The following is a 10514-nucleotide window of genomic DNA, read 5'->3' on the forward strand; positions in this document are numbered from 1 at the left end:
CGTCACCCTGAGCCAGCTGTGCCCCCTCCCAGAGCCCCCCAGTGCCAGGCAGATGCTCCCAGCCCTGTGCTCTGCAGAGGGAACTGGGCCCCGGACCACAGAGCTGCCCCACAGCTCTGCTGCAGCTCTGCCTGCACAGGAGGGGCTTCACGCCTTGGACCCCCGGCCCTGAGGGCAGAGGCTTGGCTGGGGGGCACAGGAGGGAGGGGGCTTCTTCAGAGGGAGGGGCTGCACTGGAGGGGATCCTGTGGGGATCTCTAAACTCTGCCTGACACATTTCTGCATTTGTTTTCTCTCCTCCCCTGATCTCATCTCTGCTTCCTGGGGATTTTCCTCCTGGAGCTGTTTCCCTGTGCCTGATCTCTCCCTGCCAGCACTCACAGACCCCAAATCTCTGTGCACTCTCCTTGGCCCTACAGAAACCTGCCTGTGTGCAGGGCACTGGCTGGGGACAGGTTCTGCTTGCAGCTTGGAGAAAGGACAGCTCAGACTGAGCCTGATGGGTCCAGCAAAGGTGATGCTGGTGCTGTCCATGGGCACAGGAGTGGCTGAAAGCTCATGAGGGATCTCCTGTGCACCTGCTGATCACTGAAAGTAACAGTTCGGATGTCCCAGGGACCTGACAAAATTCATAACATCTTTAATATTTATCCTCCCTCCCCACCATTCTCCAGTGGCAGGAAACTGAAAACAAAGTCTCAGGAAATTTCCTCATTTCTATCAAAATCCTTGTATTGGAAATATTCTGGGAGTGATCAGAAACCCTCAGCCCATCAGAGCCTCATGAGCATTTCACCTCCCCTGCACTCGAGATGCTCTGAGTTGTACTCACAGAATCCGTAGGCAGGGGGATGTTGCAGCTTTAGGAGATCCCTCCAGGAGCTGCAGCTGCCGTGTCCTGCAGCCAGAGGCTTCCTGTGCCAGGGGCTGGGAGTGATTCTCCCGCAGTCACTTCTCAGCCCCTTCCCAGCCCCGGCTGAGTTGAAGCCCTGTGTGCCTCTGTGCTGTGCCCAGGCTGGCTGCAGGCAGTGCCCCAGCCCTGCTGGGCTGTGCCCAGGAGCTGCTCCTGGCCAGAGCTGTCTCTCTGCAGCGCTGCCGCTTGCCTGGAGCTGCCTCTGTGCCAGGAGCCCAGCCCAGCTCAGCAGCACAGACACAGCACAAGGACTGGAATGACCCTCTCGGGCCTTGGTGCTGAGGCCCTGAACATCAGTTCCTGGCAGGGACTGGCAGAAACCTCTCAAGGATTCAAGTCAGAATTGAACTTCAAAGTTTCTGGAAGTTTTCATGGGTCCCAGTGAGGGACACGACTGAGAAAGTGTCCCCAGGCTGCAGTCAGAGCAGAGAACTGGAGGCAGGGATGGCAGGGGGGACAAAGAGAAGGCAAGTCTTGGTGCCCTGGGGCACAGCAGCATCTGTGCCACCAAGGGCTGGGAGGAGACACCTTGTGCTGAGGCCCTGGGGCCTCCTGGGCACAGCCCCAGCAAGGCTGGGCACTGTCAGCCCCTTGTCCTGCCCTCAGCATTCCCCCACATCCCAGTGGCCTCAGGGATCTGCTGGAAGGAGTCCCTGGGGAGCCTTGGTCAGGAATGGCCCTGGGGGGCTCCTGAATGCTCCCAGGGACTGCAGGGTTTTCAAAGGACTTTGGCTTTTGCCTGGGAGTCTCTGAGAGCTTTGTGCAATCCCGGCCTCCAATTCTCTCCTCCAAGGAGTCCCTGAGGAGCCTGTGGTGGGCATGGAGCTCAGTGGGACCCATTGATGCCTCCAGACTGTGGAAACCATGTTTTTACTAGAAAATGGACATATCATGAACCAGCCATAAAACAGAAGAACCAGAGCACGTAAGACAGAAGGACTTGAGCACCTACACAGGGGAAGAGTCCATGGCGACGTTGTGAGAAAGGAACAAGCAGCACTGGGGAGGATGTGAATGAGGAACAAGCAAAGGAAGAAAAGGATAAGAAAATGCAAACTGAAGGACAGTTGTGACATACACAACAGACAGTGTGACACACAGACAAGAGCCAATCACAAAGCATAAAGCAGCGTGTGAAAATAGCCCTTAACCAGTAATAATAATGCACCATTGCGTGTAGGGAAAGCAAGAACTGTATATGAGGGACAGTAGGTCATCAATAAAATGGCTTCTGCCTGATTCACACCGAATCGTGTAGAGTCCATTGTTTCTCTCCGCAGTCACATGAAGAAACAATTGGACAGAGCAGATGAAAATTTTAGGGTGTAAAGGTAAAAAATCAGCTCTTCCCAATGAGTCTCCAATGTTGATCTGAGTCCCGATGGATGTTCCTGCCCCTGCATTCACCCAGGTGCCTACAGGGATCCAGGAGAACGTGGAGAGCACCAGCCAGGGGTCTTCCCAACCTGGATCACAGGGAATGTGGGTCACCAGGGCTCTGCCAAACGTGGGTCCTCTGATGGGAGATGGAGTTGGAGCAGAGGACAAAGCTCTTCCCGCACTCGGGGCACTCGCAGGGCTTCCCTTAGCGGTGCCTCCGTTGGTGTTGGGTCAAGTGAGAGCTCCTGGAGAAGCTCTTCCCACACTGGGGACACTCGTAGGGCCTCTCCCCAGTGTGGATGCGCCGGTGGGTGACGAGGTGGGAGTTTTGCTTGAAGCCCCTCCGGCACTCGGAGCAGCGGAAGTGCCTCTCATCCATGTGAATCCGCTTGTGCAGGAGGAGATGGGAGCTGGTCTGAAACCTCTTCCCACACTAAGGGACACTCGTAGGGCCTCTCCCTGGTGTGGATCCTCTGGTGGATACGTAGGTTGGAGATTGTGACACAGCTCTTCCCACATTCCCCACACTCATAGGGCCTCTCTCCAGTGTGTAACCTCTGGTGGCGGATCAGGGTGCATCTCTGGCTGAAGCTCTTCTCACATTCCCCACACTCATAGGGCCTCTCCCCAGTGTGACTCCTTTGATGGACAATCAGGTTGGAGCTCCACCTGAAGCTCTTCCCACATTCCCCACACTTGTGGGGCTTCTCCCCATCGTGAAGCTGCTCATGAACCACCAGCTCTGACCTCTGGCTGGATCTCCGGCCGCCTTCCCGGCACAGGGTGGGTCTTTCCTCCTCAGAGCACCCTGGGCTGCGTTTGCAGCCCCTCCTCCTGCGGAATCTCTGGGGCTTTTCCTCCCCATTGGATTCCTGCGCTGTGGAGCCGCTCAAAACGGTCTCTTCCACCAGGTTCTGCCGCGGGGATTTGTCCTCCCTGGGCTCCGTGCTCAGCTCCTTGTCTGGGGGAGGAAGGACAAGGAGAGGATGGGATTTGCCTCCGTGCCACAGGGAAGGGGAAGGAGATCCCCCCAGTCCGTCCCCGGCAGGACAGCGTCGGCAGCGGGGTTGTCCTGCAGCCGGGGGCGATGCTGGGCTGGGAGATGGAGCAGGACAGAGGGGGAAAGGGGCACTGACTTCCTCCTCACCAGCCTGGGGGTCCTGGGGCATCTTCCTCTTCCTCACAGCCTCCTCCTCCATCCGGCCAAGGGCTGGGAATGGGAAATCCTGGTTTGGGGAGAAACAAGGGATGAGTGTGTTGGGCTGGGGCTTCCTCCTGCCCAAGTCCATCTTTAGAAGTCACCGGGTACCTGGTGTCCATAAAACCAACAAAAAATCAAGGGTGACTCCAAAAAAAGCCTCCAGGAGTTGCCCCTTTCTAGTCTCTGCACTTTGGGGTTCTGGGGGTCCCTCTTGTCAGGGCTGCTGGGGGTCCCATGGGTCCTGGGGATCCCCCTCTCCGGAGTCCTGCTTAGGGATGCTGGGGGGTTTTGGGGGTCCCACAGGTCCCTTTTTTCCTGATTCTGCTTTGGCTCCCAGAGGTCCCAGGGTCCCCCTCTTCAGCCTCCCTCCACTCCAGGCACTTGGGGCTCCCCCCTCTCCTCACCGCCCCTTTTAGGGCTGAGAGATCCCAACCCCACCTCATCTCCAGGCCCCCCCACCCCTCCAGGCTCTTGGGGGTCCCCCAGCTCTGATATCGTCCCTCTCTGCTCTCCCCACTCCAGGGGTCCCGTGTTCCAGCCCCCCGCTCTCCTGGGGATCCCCAAAGCCAATGTCCAACCCTGCCAGTACCGGGCAATCCTCACATGGACCCCCCAAGACCCCCAAGGGGCAATTATGGCTCAGCTTTGGAGTCCTGTAAGATCCACATATCCCCTCTGGCCCAAAAAATCCCTCCCAGGGACATGCAAGGACAGCTTGGGCTCGATTCCAGAATCTGCAAGCTCCAAACACCCCTCCAAAAAAACCCCTCCTTGTGACCCCCCGATAGGTTTGGGGTGAGCTCCCCCTCCCCGCTCACCTGCAGCATGGGGGGAAAGATGCTACCGGGGCTGGGGGTGCTGTGGACACAGTGGGTGGGCGGTGGAACCTCGTGGTTCTCCAGCTCCTCCTCCTCCTCTCTCCCTCCTCTTCCTCCCACTCCTCCTCCACTCCCACCCTGCCCCCCCTTTCCCACCCACTCTGCCCCACGGCTGCCACAGCACGGCCTGCTGTGTGGGGGAAGCTCCCTGATCAGCTCCAGGGATGGACAGGGGGGTTGGGGACCCCCCAGTGTGGATCCCTCCCTTCCCCAGAGCCCCAGTGAATCGCTCCAGGGCTCAGGTGCTGGGGGACAGGGCTGCACCCCCATGGAACCGCTCTTCTGCTGTCCCAACCCCACCTTTCCCTCCCCTCTCCTCCCCTTTCTCAGCGTTCCCCCAATCCACAGCCCCATTCCAGCTCAATTTGGGTGTCCCATCCCTCTCCCGCTTTGTTTGGGGGTCCCAGCCCCCTCTTCCCCCCCCCCCCCTTCTGCATCTTCCCCATCCCCAATCCCCATCTCCCCTCCCCCGGCCTTGGTTTTGGGGGTTCCAGGCCCCTCCTGCTCACTTTGGGGGTTCCATTCCCCATTTCGCTCAATTTGGGGTCCCAGCTCCGCCCCCCTTCTCACCGCTCACCCCGCGGCCGGGGGGGCTCCCAGCACCACCAGTGCCACCAGTGCGGCCCCAGCTGCCCCCACACGCCCCATGCCCAGCGCCGGGCGCTGCCGACAGCCCCAAAGCAGCCGCGCTGTGCCCTGGGGGGTCCCCAGAGCGGCCCCGCCCCGCACGGCACTGGGAGCACCAGTCCGGACCAGTGCGGAGCGCGGGCGGGCGGCATCAGCCGTGCCCGGGCAGGGCCGGGCCCCGCGGGGCTCCCGCCCGCACTCGGCCCCCGCCGGGACAGCGCGGGGGGGCCCGGCCTGGCCGCCCCCACCTCCCCCTCCCCAAATTCCGCTCCGGGGGGCGCTGGGGGCGGGGGGGCTCAGCTGGGGCCAGAGGTGCCGGAGCCACGTGTCCCCCGCTGCCAGCACCACCCCCTCAGGATTAGGGGTGCCCCAAAACTCCCTCGGAGCTGGCGGATACCCCGCAGGCGAGCTGCCCCTCCCCGGTCACCTGCGGGATGAGGGGAACGATGCTCCCGGAGCCGAGAGCTGCGGACACAGAGAGCGATGGATGCACGTGGAAGCTCCTCTTCCTGCCCCTTCTGTACCACCTCTTCCTCTCGCTCCTCCCCCTTTATCCCTCCTCTTCCTCCCGCTCCTGCTCCTCCAGCCGTCCTCCGTCCAGCAGGTCCGCTGCCGCCCCCAAACCTCGGGCTGGAGCGTGGGGTCTGGGACACAGCCCCGTGCTGGGGGGCGGCAGCGGGAGCCGCGGGGCCTGGCCCGTGGGGGCGGCCGGGCTTGAAAAGTGCGCGGGGCCCCAGCGCGGTGTCCCGGTCTTGTTCCTCACCTTAACACAATGTCTTCAGCTCCCTACGTGCCCTTCATTTAATCAGCATTTCCTAAATGCTGACCCATCCCATCATCATCTCTACCCGGAACAGAATTTCCCAGGCCATTCCAAGTCCTTTATAGTTCTTAAAATACTGCGGCCAACCCCTGACCGTGATTTCCCCCACCCCCGCCTCCATGCAGACCTTGTTGTCTCCCAGCACCAGGATCGTTCCCACTGGCCCAGGTCTGCATTTAGTGAAGCCAACAGTACTTCTACCACTGCTTTCAGCAAGACCCCAGTTGAGTCTTTACATTTCAACATAACCAGATGATGTCTATTTAGCATGGAATGTTACTGTCTAAGAGTTGCACGTCCCAAGCAATTTCTTAGCATAATAAATTTTAAATCCTTTGGGTTGAAGTGTTTGGAAATCATCTGCTAGCGTATATAGCAACTTCACTACATTCTTATTTTCAATACCTATGTAGAGCTAAGGAATTCCAATTATGAGAGGCTCTGTTCTGTAAGATCATTAAAAGTTAATATCCACCACAACACTCTCTCTATTTCATTGGTTCTTTGCAATTGCTTAGCAAAGATAACAAGCACCAGGCTTTTTAAGAGAGGGAGACATGCTTTCTTACCTAAAAAGACACAATCTTGTTGCCACCAAAGCACTCACACAGGTGAAAGTCAACAAATTTCCTGCCTCTTCCTTCCTTTCCAAACCAGCGCAGCATGAGAGAAAGCAGCTGTTTCCCGAGGCCGATGGGTCACAGACAGGTCAGATGACATTGAGGCTTGTTCCTCAGAGGCTGTCAGCAAGCAGCAGATGATGATTGCAAGGATCCAGGTGACACCATCACCCTCTCAAGAGAGGAATCCTTTAAGCAAGCACATTGCTCATCACTTCCATCCTGCTTTGGTTTAGTGAACCAGCTCTTCCTGGCAATGAGCAGCAAGGGGATCTAATTTGACTTGCTATCCTTTTGCATTTTATTCAATCATTACATCAGAACAGACATTTTACTTTTGTTTCAGTTACTCCAGAGGACCTTGGCCCAAAGCAAAATGAAGTCAAATGAGAAATAGCTAGCTTAAATTTATACACACCAACAAATCATGCTGTGTTTCAACAAGTGTAAGAGAGACGTGGGACTTTCCTTCCCTCTTAGCAGCTGCAAGCATAAAAAAAGTAATGATGCAATGTTCATTAATAAAACTTTCTTTAAAATCTCTTCTTGTGGACAGATTCAACATCTGCAGGAGATACCCAAAACACACTCATTGTGCTGCACTTCCCTTTTTCCATTCATGTGTTATATCTACTGAAAATATGTTATCAAGTAGGTATGAACACCCCATGCTCCCAAATTTTCCCTAAGTAAAACATATATCTGTGTATGTTATAAACAATCAAACACAAGGGAGAAAAGCGTGGCACAGATACTGCAGCAAAGGAAATTCATCACATTACAGATCTCCCGTGATACGGAGATTGGCGAGGACTTTCATCAGTGATGGGAAGGAATTTCTCATCTTCCCATTTACAGCACCTGAAGCAAGAAGGACCCAACACCTTAAGCGGTGTCCAAGATAGCACAGAAATTTAAACAGAGCCATTTACAAAGGGCAGCAATTCATCTGGCCAGTTCACACCTCAGATAACTATCTGCAGAACCCAGAGCAACATGATACTCCAAGGAGCAGTGAGATAGCCAGAGGATTCTCAGCTAAAGAAAATCAGGCAAGAACAGGAGGTTCCTTAGCCTGGCTAGCCCAGATAACATCTCCCAGCCATTAGCATGAGATGAAACAGAAAGAGAGAGGCTGAATTACTTGCAGTGTACAGATACTGCCCGAGGGAAATGTGACAGGTGACCTACAACATAAAAAATGCACTTAACTGTAAAAACTAGGAAGTGAAGCTAAAAATGAGAAAAATTAAAAGCTGTCCTTGGATATGCAGTAAAAGGCACACTGACATCATAAACGGGAGAAGGAACACAAAAGCACCCAGCTGTTCAAAAGCTGTGCTATTCAGGTACAAAGAAATCAATGGTTCTTTAAAGAAAAAGTCCCTCACAACGTGAATGAGCTCAGTAACACTCAAAACAATATTATTTGTTAGAAAAATCATCTGCTCCAGTGCCTGAAGCAAAAGGTTTGCCGTTTATTCCATCATTCCCTCAAATCCAGGGATTAGTGAGAACTTCTTAACAAATTCCTGCCTTGCCTTATGGTCCTTCAGTTTCACCAGGGCCAAAGCTTGCTGCTCACAGTCAGTACACGAGTCCCTGTGGTGTTACCATCCTCTCGGAGTGAGAAAAGCACTCGAGATGGTGAACAAAGAGATGGGGCAGTTTCCTGAAGCCTGAGAAGGATGTTCTCAACTCAGTGGCACAAAGTCTGCTTTTGTTCAGACAGGAATTAAGAGGAAAAATGGCAGAAATTCATGATAGGGATGATGAGGAGAAACACTGGGCTGTGCACACATTCAGTCCAAGCAACATCAGCTCCAGGTGTGGTTTAAAATTCACATTTATGCTTTATTGAAGCCATGCACTGTATTTATGGCTCTCAGTGAATTCTGTATCCAAAAGGGACACGTTAGCTGATTAAAAATTAGTTGGATTTCTTTCCTTCTCCTGTAGCAGTGCCAGTAGGAGAGGTAACAAAGGCAGTTCCCTGGCCTTCAGACATTGCACAGAAGTGGGATACATAGATACAAACTCATGCAGCCAAACTGCAGGTATTTAATTCAGGGCCAAAGACATGAAGCTAGGCTTCTTTTAATAAATCACGGACAGGGATGAGCTCCTGACATTAACATTCCACTCCTCCCTCTTTCTGCTGAGACAGTCTGGACAACACGAATATCCCTAATACAGATCCAGGGCTCTGGTATAACAGCCACCCCAAAAAGCCATAGTTCCAGCTACCTTTCCTTTCTTTGCATCATACCAGGAGGAATCAAAAGGAATGAAAACTATTTCATTTATTATTACAGGTGAGAACCCCTCAAAGTACACAGGAAGAGAAGTTGTATTTTGTAACCTTGTTCTCCATCTAGAAGTAAAACAGGGGCTGGTGTGAGGCACCGAGGGGAACAGAGAAAATGCTGAAAAGGAACTGAGGAATGTGAAGCCAAATTTTCAAGCATTCCAGGCAATCATACCACTCAGGGACATTCTACAGCTCAGCAAATCACATGCTGGAATGCAGTGGAGTATGGAGTAGGGAAATAGGGAACTGCTCAACAAAATAGGTGCTACAGCCTTTTGTGCTCAGGCTCTTAGCCCAAAGTATGTTCCAGCTCCAACTGAAGGACATTCTGAACCAGAGGAGTACTGACCTTTTGATTTTGGCAGTTCACAGTTCTCAGACATCACAACGTCTGTGGCTCCTCTCATCATTATTTTTGCTGTTTTCACTACTGGCCATCAAGTTTCCTGCAGTAGCCATCCATGAACCCCGGACCACTACTACATTAATAACACAGAGCATGGCTCTGAGAGTGCATTAGTGAGGCACCAAGAGAAAACCCAAATGATGATCCTCCTCACAGAAAAGGTAACAGACAAAAAAAAAAAAAAAGTGTGAAAATACTTTTTTAAAAGATGGCTGAAATTAGGTGAATTCTTAAAATTAAGTAAATGTCTGAAGTTAAATTTAAGCAAATTTAACTGTTGCAAAGTATTCTGAATACACATACAGTACAATATACTAGAGTCTAAAATTAAAAAATCTTACCGTCATGGAATATGGGGTAAGGGATATGTTTATTTGGGAAAATCAGTTCCGCAGAGACCTCTTTGCTACAAATACCTTGAATTTAATTCTTCTGCCTTGATACAACCTCCTGAGAAAATAAAAAATAAAATAAAAATCCTACAGGAAAAACTTGTGTTGGATGCAATCTACTCCCTCAGACCTGATACAAAAGTCTGATTTATTCTCTTGCTTTATTGTATTAAGGAGAATGAATTAATTATTCTTCCACTCAGAAGTCTATGGCATTAATCCTTGAGTTGAATCAGAGAAAATTCAATCTCTCTTGAGTTCCCACTCCATTTACTTTTCTTGTAGTGTTCTGTTTTGTTGGAGTGAAAGCTCCTCTGGACTCAGGCCCAGAGGGAAGCCAAAGCACAGGGGTTGAATTAAAACCTTTGGACAAGCTGAGATACATGAAGTCACACCAAAGTGAAATAGAAATATAGATATTTTAACCTTTAGTAGAAATATATGCGGAGTGCCTGAAACATTGAAAAGCTGCAGCAGAGACCTTAAACACAGTTCTTACTGCAGCAGTGTTACCTTTTCACAGAATTCTTTACTTTAGACAAAATATGGATAGAATGACACTGTTCACATTTTTTAGATGGAGTGTTCACATAAACAATAAGAGCTGATAGAAACTGCATCTGCAAATCTGTGTAATACCTGTGTAACACTGGTGTAAGGCTTACGACTGTTAGAATTAGACCAGGATAGGTTAAGAAAAGGAAAACTAGAATCGTGTGTTAATCTTATTGGTCAATTAACAAATATAATCCACACTTCTGCAAGAAAAAATATAGAGTCTAGAGTATAGAGCATATAGAGTATAGAGCATATAGAGTATAGAGCATATAGAGTATAGACTACAGAGAATATATAGAGCATATAGACAATAGAGCATACAGAATATATAGAGCATATAGAGCATATAGAAGAGGAAGAAGAAGCTGTGTTTTCCTGCTGTTTGCTGTCACTGCTTGCCTTTAT

The 10514-nt window shown here is 51.7% G+C and overlaps 1 protein-coding gene across 1 annotated transcript; it reads right to left on the reverse strand.

Moving 5' to 3' along the window:
- Nucleotides 1-2095: 2095 nt before the first annotated feature.
- Nucleotides 2096-5002, reverse strand: LOC138102460 (zinc finger protein 239-like). Its single transcript, XM_069000165.1, has 4 exons — nt 4950-5002; nt 4313-4352; nt 3441-3519; nt 2096-3254 (listed from the first exon to the last, which is right to left on the reverse strand). Exons 2-4 carry the CDS (start codon nt 4319-4321, stop codon nt 2665-2667), a joined length of 678 nt encoding a protein of 225 aa, XP_068856266.1. The 5' UTR covers nt 4322-4352; nt 4950-5002; the 3' UTR covers nt 2096-2664.
- Nucleotides 5003-10514: the final 5512 nt, after the last annotated feature.

This window comes from Aphelocoma coerulescens, unplaced genomic scaffold, assembly GCF_041296385.1.
Source record: "Aphelocoma coerulescens isolate FSJ_1873_10779 unplaced genomic scaffold, UR_Acoe_1.0 HiC_scaffold_76, whole genome shotgun sequence".
In the NCBI taxonomy this organism is placed as follows: Eukaryota; Metazoa; Chordata; class Aves; order Passeriformes; family Corvidae; genus Aphelocoma; species Aphelocoma coerulescens.